This window comes from Phoca vitulina, unplaced genomic scaffold, assembly GCF_004348235.1.
Source record: "Phoca vitulina isolate PV1807 unplaced genomic scaffold, GSC_HSeal_1.0 scaffold5, whole genome shotgun sequence".
NCBI classification, from domain to species: Eukaryota; Metazoa; Chordata; class Mammalia; order Carnivora; family Phocidae; genus Phoca; species Phoca vitulina.
In genome coordinates this window covers 68,388,540-68,408,021 of record NW_022589708.1, presented here as the reverse complement: position 1 = coordinate 68,408,021, position 19,482 = coordinate 68,388,540, and the positions used below count along the sequence as shown (strand labels likewise).

Below are 19,482 nucleotides of genomic sequence, written 5' to 3'. Positions count from 1 at the left end.
CAGGTTTCTTTTGCAGAGTTTCACATAGACTGATTTTTGCTAATTGTATGCCTTTGGCATATTTTAATGGGTTCCTTATATTTTCTGTAAAGTGATAGTTGAATGCAGAGACCTGGTTGGATTCCAGTTCAACTTTTTTGTTGTTACAGGACCACTTTATAGATGGTGGTATGTTCCATCAGGAGGCACATGATATCTGGTTATTTCTCTTCTTATGATAGTTAGAACTGATGATACTTAGTAATTACTGGTGATATTCTGTCATTCTTCACTTATTAGCTGAATACTTTTATAAAGAGGAACTTCCTATCTATTCTTTGGTTCCCCAGTGTGTTGTTTTTTTGTGTGTGTTATAGAACAGTGTTCAAAATAGTGAGTTTACTAGCATCCTCCAAATGTGACCAGTTAAATTGTTATCTTTTTAAAATATCATGCTCAGATTTGTTTGTATACATACATTTACCATTTCTGTCAGTCTTCATTTTTTAGATACCCATATTTTCATCTGGTATCATTTTCTTCTTGAATAACTTTATTATTTCTTATTGTATAAGTTCTCCTTGTAAGTAATAATCTCAGCTTTTCTTCGTCTGAAAAAAATCTTTATTTTGCCTTCATTCTTGAAAGGTATTTTTTTCTCAGAATAGAATTCTAGACTGACAGTTATTTTCATTTAGTACCTAAAAGATGTCACTCCATTATTTTCTGGACTTGCATAGTTTTTGATGAAAAGTGTTCCTTTGTATGTATTGTTTCTCTGTATGTAATGTGTATTTTTTTTTTTTTTGGACAGTTTTTAAGATTTTTTTCTTTATCGCTGTTTTTACCGAATTGATAATGGCATGTCTTGGAATAGTTTACTTTGTGTTTCTTCTGCTTGAGGCTTATTGAGATTTTGGGGACTGTGGGTCTATTTCCATCAGATTTAGAAAAATTGTGGCTAATATTTCTTCAAGTATTTTTTTCTGTTCTCCCCTCCTCACCTCTTTGTTTTCTGGGACTCTGGTTTTATGTATTTTTGACTACTTAATATTGTCTTACAGGTCACTGATGCTCTGTTCTTACTTTTTTACCCTGTCTTTTTTTTGTTTTGTTTTGTTTTATTTTACATAGTGTCTGTTGCTATGTCTTAAAGTTCACCGATGTTTTCTTCTGTAACAAAAAATCTACTTTTGATCGTATTAGTATATTTTTCATTGCAGGCTTTGTATTTTTCATATTTAGTAGTTCCATTTAGTTTTTTTTAAAGTATTTCATTTCTGTCCTCATCATGTTCATGTTTTCTTCTTGGGCATATGGAGCATATTTATAACTGCTGTTTTAGTGTCTTTGTTAATTTTGTCACCTGTATCACTTCTGGACCTATTTCTGTTGGTGAATTTTTTTCCTGGTTATGTATTACAAGATTCTTTCTACTGTGGCTGGTGGAAACATGAATCACAAAGCAGACTTGTGCGTCTAGGGAATTTTTTGGCTTACTGCTTTCTAGTGTTCTTTTCCTGGTCTCGGGTAGTTTTTTCCTCATGCATGGCAAAACTGATCATTATTCAGCCAAAGACTTGAGACACCCCTCTGTGGATCTCCAGAATGCAAGCTCTCTTGCTGTCTTTGTAGCTCCCTCTTCTGTGGAACTCTGCCCTAGAAATTAAAGCTGCCTCAACTCCCATCTTGGTCTCCCTCAACTCCGTGCGACCACCAGGCTCTAATTGGGTTACTTCTCCTTACATGGCAATCTGGAGCTTTGCATGCAGTAAGTGGGGATAGATGTAGGACTCTTCTAGTGTGTTTCCCATCTTTTAGGGATTATGGTCATGTGCTGCCTGTTGCCCAGTGTTTAAACCTTTAACATGTTTATCTGTTTTCTGCTTGCTTAAGGTAGGAGAGGATGTCCCATCTCAGATATACTGTCATCATGTAAAGCAGAAGTCTTCTCAGTATAGTTTCAATTCATACATTTTTTTTGTAAATGAATGAAAGTAAACATCTTTTCACACATCACAGGGTAATTTGTATATCTACTTTTGAAAAGCTTTCTATTTTTTTTTTATGACCAACCCATTTGTCCATGATATTGCTGGTCATTCTGTATTTGGATAAAGTCTTTACATTAGGGATATTAACCCTTTCTTTGTGAAACGAAATGCAGAATTTCCCCTCAATTTGTCACTTGTCTTTTTATTATATTTTGCTGTTGGTGTCTGTGACACTCAGTTATTATTGTGATTAATTACTGTATATCTGAATTCTTAGTACTGGAACACTGGGTTGGTATTGGGCAAGAAGGTGGATTCAGAAGTTGCTTACACTGTGAGATGTTTGAATAAATAGTTGAGCCAAGAGATCCTGCTGTATTCAGTATTCATTCTAAGTTTTTGTGTAGTGTAATAATACCATACCTGAATGTTCTTCCAGGTAGCTACATGACTCACTCCTTACTTCCCTCAGAACTCTGCTGAAGTGTTACTTTATCTGAAAGGTCTTCTGTAACCACCTTCTTTCAAATTGTAATACTCACACACCACTCCCCACTCCCTATCCTGTCCTCTTTTTCTTTTCCTTTTTTTCCTCCACAACAGTTACCACAATTTGACATAACACATATTTTGCTAATTTATGTATTATCATTTGTCTTGTCCCTAATTTGCTAGTAGCGTGAAGGCAAGCATTGGGACCTTTAATAGTGCCTCAGACCTAGTAAACACTTAATTTTTATAGGCTTTATAATAAGATTTCCGTTTATGTAGGTTGTGCTGGTATGAAGTGAAAGATGAATCAGAGCGGGGAGAGACTTGAAAACAGTTTAGGTCCCATTATAGTGGTCTTATGTATAAGGTGGCAGCAGCTTAGCTGGAGTGATAGCAGTGAGAATAAAAAAGAAAAGACTAATGGGATTGACATTAAGAAGAAATGGGTTACCATCCATGTTTCTGTTTAGAATTGTTAAGTAAAAAGGAGGGAAAAAAACCCTTGTATTTGGATTATATTTTTAATGTAGCTGTTTATGAAGCAAATTAGAGACCATTGAAAATGAGTTCAGGTAGATTTTTTTTGTTCTTACAAAACATTACCTAAAAAAATACAAATGGTCACGTATCTAGTGGAGTCTTGCTGATTTTTCTGGTTTATTGTTTTTCTTTCTTTCTTTTTTTTTTAGAGCTTTGCTTCCTGTTTTACATCACAAATCTAAAAAAGGACCCCCCCGCCAAGCCAAATATGCCATTCATTGTATCCATGCGATATTTTCTAGTAAAGAGACCCAGTTTGCACAGATATTTGAGGTAAAAAGAAAAAAAATTGTTTGTTTCGTATGTTATAGTTAAAAAACACATATTAATGATTTTATAGAATGTTCACATTTGGAGCTGTATCATTTTATAGTATGTTGTCAGAATTTGAATCAGTATAATCAATTTTGATGAGTGGTTAAAATATGAAAATATCTGATTATTCAGATGTTTAGTACTAACAAGTTCAGAAATCAAACAATTGTGTAATATTTTTTGACATTATACATTTAGGGTTAGGAAACTTTTTTGGTAATAAGTAATTACATATAAAATCGTACTTATTGATAATAGGTAATAGATGATTCTGTCAGTTTACAGTTTTGAAAATTAGAGTTCTGTTTATGAGATACTGCTGAAGTATGTGGAATTTTGTCAGTACTAATTGGTATAGTAATATAATTGGTATATAAAACAAACAAATTTATACTTATATAATCACTGACCTAATTTTATGTCAGATTAAATTGTGTTTTTTAAATATATATTTCATATTATTTTTTCTACCCTTTAAGTTACTATTACCCTTTCTAAGCATTTCATTTTATTTTAATATACTGTAATCTGGGGCTATCTTTAGTATTCTTATTAGATACTTAGCATTTTTACATAAAATCCAAACTTGTAATTTTAGTTCAGGAGCCTTGAATGAAATCAAAACAGTTCGGAAATTATGCTGAAGCTACTGTTTTAGAAACATTTATGCTAACTTTTTCATCTTTTCATGTATTATGCTAAAGACCTGAACAAGGAAGAAAAGTAGTTGTCTTTATCATATATCCTCTTGCTGTATATAGCAAATAATTTATTTTAAATTTTGTGCATTTTGGGGGGAAGGTATTTTCTGTGGTCTGTTTTTGTATATCAGAATGACTTTAATGAATTCATGTTGATTTAGAAAGCTTTTGTTTTTCTTGATTAATCTCCTTTCAGTGGTGATAAGGAGCAGGATAATGCTGATAATAACTTGAATTTGTAGGGTACTTTTATTTTCATTTTGATATTATATATCTGATATTTTATCTTTACCATAACCTAATCTGTAACCCTTCTGCTATAATGTATAGGTTTGCTAGCTTTCTGAGAAAAGGTTTCATAGAGCTGTCTTGTCTGGCCTTCATGAGATTGCTATTAATCCAGGGTCTGACTATTAATTTTGCTTTTCCAGAAATGACTTTATTATCTTCTTGTGTAAAATTGTCACACTCATTATTGAAAAAAACTACATGGTCATATTTTTATTTATAATGTAAACAAGGTGGCATTTGTGTACAATGGAAGTATTGAGGGAAGTCATCAAGAATAGCAAGATGCAAACTCATTTAAATATACTTTTGATTAAATGAAGCCTCACATTACTCTAATATGTTGGGAAAGAACAGTTTAGTATTGTTTTTTGAGCCTAGAATTTTTGGTGTTCAGTATGGGAGGACAGCATCGACTCTATTAAAAGTGTTACTAAAATTTTTAATAATATATTTACTTGCTTCCAAATCAAAAGACACAAAACAAATCCAAATAGTAAAATAGTAAGTTTTCTCCTCCACCTCAGCCCTGTGTACCTAGCCACCCAGTTCTCATTCCCAGAGGTAACCAGTGTTACCAGTTTCTAAGATACTTTTCTGGAGAGTATTTATTCACATACAAGTAACATAATACACATACATATGTGCGCACACACACACGCAATCAAATACATACATTTTGTCCCCTTCCCTTTCTGCTTATGACAGTGATAATATACTATAGTCACTCTTCTGGTTTCTCTATTTTAAAAATTTAACATTACATTTTAGATATTATTCTATATGGGCATACGAAGAGTCTCATTCTTTTGTCATGGCAAAATGTGTATTAATGATTGGGTTTTCTATCAGAATAATAAAAATAATTTCATTAGTTGCGGTACTTAATATTTGATGTTATAAAAATCCACACAAATGCATGTGACTCTGTATAATAAAAGCTTATTTCTGGCTCCTGAAAAAAAGTCCAGTTGGGTGTTTAGATTGCATTCTAATCAGTGGTTTAGTCCCATAGACTTTTTTTGACAAGTAGCTTCTCTTTAAGTCCCACTGGATCCTTGGTATTAAGCCTGCCAGTGAGTAAAGAGAGAGAATATGGAGAAGATACACTTCTCATACTTGCCTCAGTGTGGGCATGGCATACCTCACTTTTACCCCCAGTCTGTTAACCAGAGCTTATTCACATATTCTCATCTAGCTGCCGAGGACGCTGCATGTATAGCCATCCTTTTGCCCAGGAAGTAGAACAAAAGTGGATATTGCTGAGCCCTAGCAGTCTCCCATATTCATGTAATGTGGTCATAAAATATACATAATATGATTCTCCATGCTGAAATTTTTTTTTTTTACCTACTTCTAAGATACAACTTGGGCAAAACCTGACAATATTTAAATGTGATGCCTTTTAGACATAAATAACCTATAGAAATTTAAATGTAAGCTTAAGCTACTACTTAACACCATGTATATGTCTTGAAACCGCTGTAATTTTTTTTGTTATTTGAACATGAAATATGTGAATAGTTTATTTGCATATTTATAGAGTTGAATGTGTTTTCTTTTCTCATTTTTAGCCTCTGCATAAGAGCCTAGATCCAAGCAACCTGGAACATCTCATAACACCGTTGGTTACTATTGGGCATATTGCTCTCCTTGCACCTGATCAATTTGCTGCTCCTTTGAAGTCCTTGGTAGCTACTTTCATTGTGAAAGATCTTCTCATGAATGACCGGGTAATTGATATTTTTTTGACCTGTGTTCTTAGCGTTATCTTCTAAAATTTTATTCAACAAAGAGAGAAGTGGGGGCGCCTGGGTGGCTCAGATGGTTAAGCGTCTGCCTTCGGCTCAGGTCATGATCCCAGGGTCCTGGGATCGAGTCCCGCATCAGGCTCTCTGCTCCTTGGGAGCCTGCTTCTCCCTCTGCCTCTCTCTGTCTCTCATGAATAAATAAATAAAATCTTAAAAAAAAAAAAATTTAAAAAAAAAAAAAAAAGAGAGAGAAGTGAAATGATGCAAATAACACTTCCATTTGGCTGCCTTCTTTTAGGTTTCCTATCTTTTTTAACATGCTGTCACCTCCAGTAGAACAACATTGAAACATCTCTTTAGTTGAGCATAGGCATGTAACCTGCAATGCATTCCTTGATAAATACAAAATATCATTTGGTTCTTTTTCATCTTTACAGTAGGTTAATTTTTTATAATAACATCTATTTTAAAAAATGTGAAGACTGACAGGCTAGTTCACAGTATGGTTGTCATGACAGTAGTTGTTTCTTTCTCTTCATGTAGTAGAGAATTAAAAGAGCACTGGGAGAAAACATTAGGAAAGAAATAGTGATTTTGTCTGTCTTCCATTTGTCTTTGGAGCAGTGCTTGTTTGGGTGTGGGAGAACTGATGCCTTACAGTCAAATGGAGTTTTATGTATGTGTGTGCATGTTTATGTGTACACACACACGCAAATGTGCCTGTGCAGACACATACGTAACCATCAGTTTTGTGTCTATAGTGTGCTCAGCACTGTACTGGGTTCTTTGGAGAATTAAAAAAAGTATAAGATAGTTTCTCCTCTTAAAATACAGTTCTTGCAATGTATAGCTATATTACTACATGTTTCATATCTGTCATTCTTAATATGCTTTAATACTATTAATACTTTTAAACAAATTTGTTATGGAAAAATACTTTGTGGAGATTATAGTCAAGATAATTGTATGTATTAGATCTCTAATGATTTGTGACTGTTTAACTTTAGTTGACTAGAGCCCTGTAATTTGAAGACAAGTGGCTCCTGTGTTAATTACCATTGTCTCTGGCTGTGTTCTTTAGCTGTGTCTCTCAGTTTTCTTCCCCTTAAGTACAGTATTTCATATGTTCTTTAAGTCATGTATGTTAATCATGTGTTTAAAGTTTTCTGAATCCTTACTGTGTTTTGTTTTCTTTAATGAAAAAATTTTGTTGAGATAAAATGTATCAGACAAGTGTACACTTTTTAAGGGTATGGTTCCTTGAGTTATCACAAAGTTAACATTTTTGACCAACTGACAATCCAGGTAAAGAAATAGAATATTACCAGCCCCCAAAAGCTCCTGGGTCTTTTTCTTATTATTATCCCCTCCATTCTCCCTGAAGATAACTATTATCCTGACTTCTAACACCAAAGATTAGTTTTACCTATTTTTGAACTTTTATAAATGGAATCATATAGAGTAAATTTTTTATGTCTGGCTTCCTTCACTCAGTATTACATTTGTGAGATAAACCCATCCTGTTGTATATTAGTGGTTTGTTCGTTTTTGTTGCTGTAGAGTATTCCATTGTTCATATATACCATGAATCTGTTCTCTTGCTAGACATTAGGTTATTTCCAATATTAAATGCATACAGTTGTTACAAATACTCCTTTACATCATTTTGTGCGCTAATGTATGCATTTCTGTTGTAGTGTAATGCTGTATCTTAGAGTATGTATAAGTTGTTTTATTTTTTTTTAAAGATTTATTTATTTATTTTAGAGAGATAGAAAGCATGCATTCATGCACGAGTCAGGGAAGCGGGGAGGAGGGGAGGGAGATGGAGAGAATCTCAAGCAGACTCCCTGCTGATTGAGAAGCCCAATACAGGGCTCGATCTCACAACCCTGAGATCATGACCTGAGCCAATACCAAGAGTCGGACAACTCAACCAACTGAGCCACCCAGGGACCCCTGTATAAGTTGTTTTAGTACGTTTTGCCAAATTGTTTTTCTTTCTTTCTTTTTTTTTTTTGCCAAATTGTTTTTCAAAGTGATTATACCAATTAACATTCTTGTATGTGCTGAATGAAAGTTCTAGTTGTACCATTTCCTTGACTGTACTAGATATGCCAATCTTTAACATTTTAGCCATTATGTGAATGTGTAATGAATAGTATGCCCTTAGGCACTTTTTCATATATGTATTGATATTTTGGCTGTCCTCTTTTATTAAGTGTCTGCTCAAGCCTTTTCCACATTTTTCTATTAAATTGTCAGTCTCTTTTATTCACTCTTAAGATTTCCTTATGTATCCTGTTGGCAGTATGTTTAGCAGATACCTTTTCCCACTTTGTAACTTGCTCTCTCACTCTCTTAGTGGAGTTTTTTGATGAACAGAAGTTCTTAATTTGGGCGCCTGGGTGGCTTAGTTGGTTAAGCGGTCTGCCTTTAGCTTAGGTCATGATCTCAGGGTCCTGGGATTGAGTTCCGCATCCAGCTCCCTGCTCATCAGGGAGCCTGCTTCTCACTCTTCCTCTGCCCCTCCCCCTCCCTGCTTGTGTGCTATCAAATAAATAAATAAAATCTTTAAAAAAAACTTAAAAAGTTCTTAATTTTAACAAAGCCCATTATTTTCTTTTTAGTTAGTACTTGTCTTTTTTGTCTACCCCAAGGTTGTGAAAATAGTCCCTATATTATTTTCTAGAAGTATGGTAATATACAAGCCTCTAACCACATGTAGCTATTTAAGTTTAAACTAAATATAATTGTAAATGTATTCACACATTTCAAGTGCTCATTAGCCACATATTGCTAGTGTTGGACAGCACAGAACATTTCCAACATTTCAAAGTTCTGTTAGACAGTGTTGTTCCAGAAGCTTTATTTATTTAACTTTCACATTTAGCTATATAATCTATTTAGAATTGATTTTTATATGTGGTATGTGATAAATGTCAAGATTCATTGTTTTATTTCCATCTGACCCCGCACCATTTATTGAAAAGACTGTCTTCCCTGCTGCATTTTTTTTTTTTAAATTGAGGTGAAATTCACATAACATAAAATGGTTAATTTCAGTCACATTTTAGTACATTCACAGTTTTTGTGACTACCACCTCTATCTATTTCCAGATCATTTTCATTAAGCAGTCATACCTCATTTCCCCCAGCCCTGGGCAACCACCAATCTCCTGTTTGTCTTAATGGATTTAACTATTCTGAATGTTTTTTATAAATGGAATCATACAATATGTGACTTTTTGTGTCATTCTTCTGTCATGTATCAATAACATGATAATGTTTTTGAGGTTCATCCACATTGTAATATGTATCAGTACTTCATTCCGTTTTATGGCTGAATAATATTCTGTTGTATATATTTATCACAATTTGTTTATCCATTCATTCATTGATGAGCATTTAGGTTGTTTCCACCTTTTGAATACTGTGAAAAGTGCTGCTATGAATTTTGTGTTTGAGTATTTGTTTGAATACCTGTGTTTAGTTCTTTAGATATATTCCTAGGTATATACCTTTGCTGGATTATATGGTAATTCTGTGTTTAACTTTTTGAGGAACTGACAAATTGTGTTCCACAGAGGCTACACTATTTTACCTTCCTACCAGCAGTGTATGAAAGTTCCAATTTCTCCTCATCCTCGCCAACTTATTATTTTCTGTTAATTTGATTATAGCCATCCTGGTGAGTGTGAAGTGGTATCTCATTTTGGTTTTGATTTGCATTTTTCTAATGATGTTGAGCATCTTTTGATGTACTTATTAGCCATTTGTGTATCTTTTTTGGAGCAAAGACTATACAAGTCCTTTGCTCATTTTTTAGGTTATATTTTTTTTGAGCGTTAATAGTTCTTTATATATTCTAGATACAGGTGTCTTGTCAGACACATGGTTTGCATTTATTTCTTCCATTCTGTAGGTTGTCTTTTAAGTTGTCCTTTAATTTTTTTTATTGAGCTAGAATTGACATATAACATTTTTTTTTTTTTTTTTTTAAGTTTTTTTTCTTTTACCTGTCACAGGGAGAGAGAGAGAGAGAGAGCGTGTGCACAAGCAGGGGGAGCGGCAGGCAGAGGGGGAAGCAGGCTACCTGCAGAGCAAGGAGCCCCATGCGGGACTCGATCCCAGGATTCTGGGATCATGACCTGAGCCGAAGGTAGACGCCTGACTGACTGATCCACCCAGGCGTCCCATAACATTATATTATTTTGATGTGTATAACATAATGATTCAATATTTTATATATTGTGAAACGATCACCACAATAAGCCTAGTTAGTATCCATCCCACACAGTTAAAAATTTTTTTTCCTGTGAAAAATCTAATTTAAAGATTCACTATCTTAGCAACTTATCAAATACACAATAACTGTAGTCACCATGCTGTACATTACATTCCATGACTTATTTATTTCATAACTGGAATTTTGTACCTTTGACCCCATTCAGCCATTTTGCCCACCTACCCCTGCCTCTGGGCCCTACCAGTCTATTCCATGTATCTTTGATACTAGCCAGTCTGATAGGTGTGAGGTTATATCTCATTGTGGTTTTGATTTGCATTTCATTGATGATTAGTGATGTTGAGCATCTTCTCATGTGCCTGTGGGCCATCTGTATGTCTTCTTCAGAAAAATTGTCTATTCAAGCCCTCTGCCCATTATTTTTTTTTAAACATTTTTAAAAAAGATTTTTTTTACTTATTTGAGAGAGAGAGAAAGCACAAGAGGGGGAAGGGTCAGAGGGAGAAGCAGACTCCCCGCAGAGCAGGGAGCCCAATGTGGGGCTCTATCCTGGGACTCCAGGATCATGACCTGAACTGAAGGCAGACGCTTAACCGACTGAGCCACCCAGGCACCCTCTCTGCCCATTATTTAATTGGGTTGTGTTTTTTGCTGTCAAGTCGTATAGGTTCTTTATATATATTGGATATTAACCCCTTATCTGATGTATGATTTGCAAATATCTTTTCCTATTCAGTAGGTTGCCTTTTCTTTTTGTTGATGATTCCTTTGCTATGGAAAAGATTTTTAGTTTGATATTGTCTGTTTATTTTAGTGTTTGTTGCCCTTGCCTGGGGAGACTGTTCCGAAAACATATTGCTAAGACTGATGTAAAAGAGCCTACTACTTGTGTTTTCTAGAAGTTTTATGATTTCAGGTCTTATATCTAAATCTTTTTCCCTTTTGAATTTGTTTTTGTATGTGGTGTAAGATAGAGGTCCAGTTTCATTTTTTTGCATGTAGCTGTCCGGTTTTTCCAACACTCTTTATTGAAGAGGCTGTCCTTTCCCCACTGCATATTCTTGCCTCCTGTGTCATAAATTAATTGACCATATGTACATGGGTTTATATCTGGGCTCCCTGTTCTGTTCTGTTGATCTCTGTGTCTGTTTTCATGCCAGTACCATACTGTTTTGATTACTGTAGTTTTGTAGTATAGTTTGAAATCCGGGAACATGATATGTCCAGCTTTGTTGTTCTTTCTCAAGAGTGCTTTGACAGGTTTTGCTATCTAGTAGCTTAAGCCTTGCAGATGCCTTCAGTGACAACTGCTGCTATTACCGCTGCTTCATCATCGTCATCATTATCTTTTTCAAGGTTGTTTTGATTATTGTTAGCCTTTCGCATTTCTATCTAAATTGTTTTATTTTGTTTTGTTTCTGTCTAAATTTTAGAATCAGCATGACACTTCTCCCTGTACCACTCCAACCCAACATATATACATACCTGGCTGGAATTTTGATAGGGCTGGTGTTGAATTATAAATTTCAGGCATCATCGTCATAATACCACCTTTCACTCTGTGAACATGGTATTCTAATCCTGAGCTTTCTGTTTCATGAAGATGGTATGCCTTAGTCTTCAATATCCCTGGATAATGTTTCTAAGTTTCTGTGTAGATGTCTTAGCTTTCTTAAGTATGTTCCTAGGCATTTTATGTTGTTCGATACTATTATAGGTAATAAAATTTTTAATATTTATTTTCTAACTGCGTTTTGTTGGCATATGGATATGAAGTTACTTCATTTTTATATTGACTTTTACCCTAGGATCTTGTTAAAGGCAATTTTTAATTCTACGAGTTCTTGCATTTGGGGGGTTTTCTCTTTTCACAGTCATGTCATTTGTTCATAAAGACAGCTTCTTTTTTTCTTTTCCATTCTTTTAATGCCTTTTCTTTCTTTTTCTTCCTCATACCTTGGCCAGGACCTTCAAAACAATAGAAGTGGTGATAATGGACATTTTTATCTTCTTCTCAGTCTCAGAGGGAAGGATGGACTAATAGTACCCAATAGAGGACTTGAAAACTTCATCTAAATGGCATATATATGACACTGCACTGAACCTAGTTCTGACATGCTTCTTTCAACTTTGTCTTTTATTTTTTAGTCTGTTTACATGTAATGTAAATAGTGATTTGGGTTAATTCGCCATCTGTTTTTTATGTTTTTTTTTTTAAAGATTTTATTTATTTTTTGACAGAGAGACAGCGAGAGAGGGAACACAAACAGGGGGAGTGGGAGAGGGAGAAGCAGGCTTCCCGCAGAGCAGGGAGCCCGACGCGGGGCTCAATCCCAGGAGCCTGGGATCATGACCTGAGCGGAAGGCAGACGCTTAATTACTGAGCCACCCAGGCACCCCTGCCATCTGGTTTTTATTTTCAGTTTGTTTTATCAGTTCTCTTTTCATTTTACTCTTCTTTCTTTCCTTGTTTTTGATTAAATATTTTTATTCCATTTTCCCCTTTACTGACTTGGTTTTTACATTTTCCTATTCTTTTAGTGGTTGTCCTAGAGGATACAGCGTTCTCCCTTGACTTCTGAACACCAGTATCAATTAGTCTGTCTTAAACTTTCAGGACAGCAGGTTCAGTATTTTAGGAACCTTAGCATACTTTAATTCCCTTTGTTGCCTTATACTTTTTGTGCTCTTGTTCACACAGGACCATTACTATTATATTTTCTACAGTTAGTGTTTATTTAGATTTACCAACATCTTTTCCCTTTTCTCTTCTTTTTTCATTCCTTTTTGTCTATGTGATGATTTTCTCTATACTTGAAGAATTAAAAGAAGTATTTCTTTTAGTGTGGATTACTGCTGATGCAGTCTCTCGGTTTTTATTTGCCTGAAAATGTCTTTACTTTGCCTTCATTTTTTAAAGGATATTTTGTCCAGGTTTAGAATTCTAGTGTGGTATATTTCCTCCCCTCAGTAATTTGAAAATATTATACCATTATTTTCCATTTTCTTATCTTTTCTCTTGAAATCGGCTGAGAGTCTTGTTCCTTTGAAGGTTTTCCTTTTGCTTTGAATAATCTTTTCTATTTTGCATTGGCTCCAGTTTCACAATGATGTGTCTGGGTGTGCTTTTCTTTGTATTTATCCTACTTGGGGCTTGTAGTTCTTCTTGAATGTATAGCTTTGATGTTCTGAATAGTTTTGTTTCATGTTCTCTTTCCTCTCTTACTGCAGTTCTAATTACACACTCAAAACATACAGTTTCTTTTGCTGTGATCCAGCTGTTTGGCACCTTTATGTACTTTTCTCCGTGTTCATGCATCATTTTTTGTTTTCTTCTGACCTGCATTTGAATTTACTAATTCACTCTTCATATTTGTCTAATCCTATGTTAAGCCCATGCGTTGAATTCTTAATTACACTTATTTTATATTTCAATTTTATAATTTCTTTGTAGTTTTTAATATAGCTTTTAGTTCCCTGCCAGAATTCTCTATCTTGTCATTTAATTGTTGAACTTCTTTAATTAAGTTAACGTTTATATCAGCCTTAATTTCTAGACCTCCTGTGGCTCTCTTTGTCTTGTCTGCTTTTTCTCTTATTTTTTGGTAAAATCTTTTCTTATACACGTTTTTTTGTTTTTTAAAGAGAGCACAAGCAGGGGGAACAGCAGGCAGAGGGACAAGCAGGCTCCCCACTGAGCAAGGAGCCCGATGCGGGACTTGATCCCAGGACCCTGGGATCACGACCCGAGCCGAAGGTAGACTCTTAACTGACTGAGCCACCCAGGCACCCACACATGTTATTTTTGATTGCATGGTAGACTTTTCATATGAAAAATGTTACAGATAATTTGAGGACCTGAATGATTTTGTAATTCTTCTGCAGATGACTTACTTTTCCTTCTGACAGGTAGTGGAGCTATTGTCAGATCAGTTTGGTCCAGGCAAGAATGCACTGACTGGAAGCTGGGCTTCAGTTTTTGACAGGCTGATTCTTTTTCTGGTCACCTTATGTGTAGGGTATATTTGTTAGGGAGCCACCCGGAACTCAAGGGTGTTTAACAGGGACTTTGTTCTTTATTGGGCCCAGAATTCCAGTTTTTTTCCTTCCTGCTCTGTGACAGTGATGAAAACATTACTCAACCTGTAAGTCTCTTTCACTTTCAGAATCAGGTATTGTTTGTATGAGAAAAGCAATCCTAGGGCCATACTCAAATCTTGATTTGTCTCCTCTTTTGAAACGTTGCCTTGCAAATTCTCACTGCTTTGGTAGCTTTTTTATCACCTTCACATTGATTTTTAAAAAGATCTTTTATCCAGCCTTTCCATTTGTTCCAATGGAAGATAGGTTCAAAAAACCTAATCAGCTCTTGCCAGAACAGAACTTTCACCTCTTTTAACCCATTAATTTGTCTTATTTTAATGTTATATTTGATATGTATAAAGGAATATATATTTAACATTTGTGTAACTTGTTTTATAATAATACAGTGAACATTTATGAACTGTTAGCTCCTGGTTTATTACTTTCCAAACTTTTCTTTTTGTTTCTTCTCTGCCCCAGGTAACTACTGTGTTGAATTGGGATTTATTATTCCCTAACTAGAACAGAACACCACTTTAGCACATATATGTCTCTGAGTAACATACTTGTTTAATTTTGCTTATTCTTGAGGTTTATGAGTTATACCATACATATTCTTGGCTGACTTGCCTTTATCATTACACATTTGTTTCTTAGAATAACCCTCCCTTGTTATTACATCTAGCTGTGTGTGATTCATTACTCTGTATTATATATCACTGTGTGAAATTTCTTATATTTATTCTCTTAGTGGACATTTGGAATATTTCCATTTCTTTCCTCTTTAGAACAGTGCTCCTGTGAAGGTTCTTAGAGAGGCCTCATGATGCAAATGAGCAAGAATTTCTCTAGGTTATATTTATACGAGTGAAATTGATGAATAACAGTGTCTACACACATTTAACTTTTCGTTTTATTCCTGAATTACTTGTCAAAATCATTGTTAAAACTTATTTTTTTATTAGCAGTATGTTGTACCCATTAGTGTCAGATCTTTTAATTTTTGCCCATCTAAAAGTTGGAAAATAGTGTCTCATTATAGTCTTAATTTGCATTTCTCTGGTTACTGATTTTTATGTCTAGTCACCATTCATGTTGCCTCTTTATGAAATTCCTTTTGAGGTCTTTTGCCTTTTTTTCCCTAGCTTTTTGTCTTTTCCTCATAGGTAATCTTCACACATTAATACTTTTTCAGGTATATGTTGCAATATCTTCATAAAAGATGAATAAAATCTCATTTATGGTGTGTCTTTATACTCCTTTTATGGTGTCCTTTGAACAAAAGTTATTAATTTTAACGTAGCTAAATTTATCATTCCTTTCTTTTGTAGTTAGTGCTTTTTACATCCTTAAGAAATCCTTCCCTACTCTAGTGTCATAAAAATAGTCTCCCATATGTTCTAAAAGTTTTAAGATTTTCTTTTCACACTTAAAAAATTTAATCCATCTGGAATTGATTTGTTTGTTTGTATGCTGTAACTTAAGGATTTCATTTCTTTTTACTTCCCGTAGGACAACCAAATTTCCCATCTCTTTCTTTCAGTCCTCTGCATTGTTACCAGTCATAGGGTGTATAGCCTCTGTTCTTTACCATTGCTTTGTTTGCTCATCTACAGGATGTCTTTCATTAAAGTTTTGTAATTTTCTTTGTAAAGAAAATTTAAAAATTTTTCTTGTACAACTTTGCTAGGTACTTTGATTTTTTAAATTACATTTTTATGTTTGTGGTTGATTTGGAGAATTATTTTATAGTTTTGATCTTCTATCCATCTTTCTTGCTAAACTTTTTTCTCCTTAATTTTAATTATTTCTGAAGAATGCCATTTTGGGGATGCCTGGGTGATGCAGTTGGTTGAGTTTCCAACTCTTGGTTTCGGCTCAGGTCATGATTTCAGGGTTGTGGTGTCGTGCCCCACATCGGGCTCTGCACTCAAGCAGTAGCTGAGTTACCTGAGTTGCTAGGCTATGGTATCGAACCCCGCATCGGGGAGTCTGCTTGAGACTCTCTCTCCATCTCTCTCTGCCCCTGCCCCCAACACATGCACACACGTGTTCTCTCTCTAAAATAAAATAAATAAATCTTTTTAAAAAGAGAATGCCAGTTTTGATTATTTTCTTTTTTTTTTTTTTAAAGATTTTATTTATTTATTTATTTGAGAGAGAGAGCAGCACGAGAGGGGGGAGGGTCAGAGGGAGAAGCAGACTCCCTGCTGAGCAGGGAGCCCCATGCGGGACTCGATCCTGTAATTCCAGGATCATGACCTGAGCGGAAGGCAGTCGCCCAACCCACTGAGCCACGCAGGCACCCTATTTTCTAATCCTTGAATATTTTATCTCTATATTAATTTCCTTATATTTCTGTATGTGCTTCCTCTACTTACCATTTTTTCATCTCAACTTCATCTATCAGTTTTTTTGGAAGTGGTATAGTCAAGTCTTCTGTGGTAGTGAAGTTTTCTATCTTTACTCTTTTTTTTAATCATTTTTGTTTTGATTTATTTTGATACTCTTCTGCTGGTTGTCCAAATGAATTTTATATCTTATTGTGGTGTAAGATTTAAAAAAATACTTCCATATCCTGTTAATTAAATCCATATTCCATTTCATGTTTTTTATCTTGACTAGTATATTTTTTCATCCTATTATTTTTAGATTTTCTGTCATTGGTTTTGTTGCATCTATTTTGGTTTTATATTATTATTTTTGAACCATCTGACAGTCTTGTTCATTTTATTTATAATAACTTTTTCTATTTTGTAATAATATATGCTGATTGAATTTTTTCTTATGAATTAAATATTTTAGTGGAGTATATCTTTGAATAATTCTTTCAAAATGGCCTATAATTTGGAAACTTTCTCTCTGTCCTAGCTTGCTAAAAATATTTTTTTCCTTATTCTTGAGTACTAGAATCCTGTGTTTCAGGTACTTGGCTGCAGAAAATCCAGAACATTGTTTTTTGGCATCTAGTCTTGCAGCTGAGAATCTGAAGTTGATCTGATTCTTGCTTCTTTTTTGGAAGGTTTCCCCATGGAATCTTTCAGGATCTTTTTAATATACTTAGTTCAGAAATTTCATCAGAACATTTCTAATGTGATTGCTTTTTCATTATTTCCACTTTTTACTTCGAAGGCAGTTCTGAAAGGAAGTGTATCCTAAGCTATATGCGTTTCATGAGTTTGCCTTCTGGATGTTGGGGCTTCCTATCCTGTTGCCAGAGGGTTACCTGAGCTGCTATTTGATTTGTTTCCTAGGTTGCCTCTGGAAATCACTCCTGTCAGCTGGCAGTACACTGGATCTCCAGTGTTCCAAGATTGGGTTCAGCTCTTTTGTCACCTTACTTTAATTTCCTGGCTGCCACTGTAAATGTACATCTTGAAATCCCTCCCCTCTATCATCTCAGGATTATTCTGTGATTGTGCTGAAAAAAGAAATCTGACTTTTTTAGAGGATGTTTCCCTTCTGTGCTTTTTATGGAGATATAAACCTAGCCCTGTTAATATTTTTACTGTATATTTTGTGTTTTAAAATTTTTTCTAAAGATTCTGGTCTTCTTTTTGGACCTTTTTGTTTTCCAGCCCTCTTCTGTGTGTGTGTGTGTGTGTGTGTTGCCATTTTGGTGGGAATTAGGTAGGAAGATACTAGTGCATATTCTTTCTTACCTACAGTCAACTGCAAACCTTTCTAATTTTTCTTCTGCTCAAGATATTTTGTATATACCTTTTTCCTTGTTTAAGAACTACGCTTTTTGTGTGTATTGATTTTTATCCTACTCCTTGCCAGCCGCCTTAAATAATTGAATCGTTATTTTCAAAGGCTAAGTTAGGAAGTATATGTAAGAGGTTAAAGTCAGTCCTACCTCACACCTGAAAAGAACCAACTGCTGATGGATGTGTAAGTGCTTTATGTGGGTGCTAGCGAAGATAAGTCTTTGAACCTTTTTGAGAAATAGATGAGGTATTTTAGTCATCTGTAATGACTGTCACTGCAGAAGGTAAAGATTTCATTCATTCACTAAAAATTAATTAAAGATGAAAATTCTTATTTATGTTTTAAAGTTCTTCATTTTTGTTCAGCTCCCAGGAAAAAAGACAACTAAGCTTTGGGTTCCAGATGAAGAAGTTTCTCCTGAGACAATGGTCAAAGTGAGTGATATGCATATAGATCTGTTTATTTTAATACACTCATTAGATTGTATTATCATTAAAGGTGTTAAAATTTCTATTCCTGTTATAAAGATATGGCTATTAAAATCATCCGAGTTTTTATATTTATTGTATGACATCATCCCATGTACTCTGAGAGTATAGGGCAATAATGAGAAACCTGGGGCCCTATGGGCAGTTGCACATAATCTGATTTGGGGGGAAAAAAAAGTGTTTGAAACTGCCTCCGTGTTGCTGCTTCTTAGTTATCAACCTTTTAATGGCAAAAGACATTTCTGATTTTCTTGTGTGCATCTCCTGTTCAGCAAAGATGGTCATCTAGGTTTTAAGACTATTTTAAGACTATTCATCTTTTCCATGGGATTTGATAAAACTTTTTATTTTGATTTTTAAAAAGTTCAACCTGTTATTCCTTGAATTACAAGTAATACATAAAAGACGGCTTATCGCTAGTGTAGAGAGTATTGATTTACTAAAATGATCTACAGTCTCTGACGTAGACCTCATTTCAATCCACTGTCCAAGGTGTGTAGGCCAGGAACAAATATATTAAATACTGTTTTTCTAGTTGTAGTTTCGTGTAAATCCATTCATATTGTGTATGTATGTGTATACTGGTTTATATTTTATATTAGGAAATACTTTGTCATGTTATTCCAGCTTCAGATTCTAATACTGTTTCTGTAGACCTATAGAGTAGCTGATGGAATGATGCTTGATGCTTCTGAGTTCCAGCATAAACCTGTTTTCTCAGCATTGGTATCAAGCAGCAGTTTTGTTTAGTCAAGCAGCACTGGACTAGAAGGCAGGCTTCCTGCAGTTAAGCTCATGCTTAACAAATGGCCCAGAAAAGGGATCTGAAGAGTGTCTGCCACATGCCATTGTTCAAGACCCACTTAGCTCCTGAGCCATAGACCTGTAAAA

At 34.7% G+C, this 19,482-nt stretch overlaps 1 protein-coding gene across 5 annotated transcripts in view; it reads left to right on the top strand.

Annotated features, from left to right (window-relative positions):
* Positions 1-19,482, top strand: part of PDS5B (PDS5 cohesin associated factor B) — a 190,799-nt gene that overhangs the window by 137,108 nt on the left and 34,209 nt on the right. For all 5 annotated transcript variants that reach the window (XM_032403217.1, XM_032403215.1, XM_032403214.1 and 2 more), the window contains exons 20-22: positions 3,155-3,278; positions 5,884-6,042; positions 18,469-18,537. In XM_032403217.1, coding sequence (XP_032259108.1) covers positions 3,155-3,278; positions 5,884-6,042; positions 18,469-18,537 — 352 coding nt within the window. The remainder of the gene's footprint in view (positions 1-3,154; positions 3,279-5,883; positions 6,043-18,468; positions 18,538-19,482) is intronic.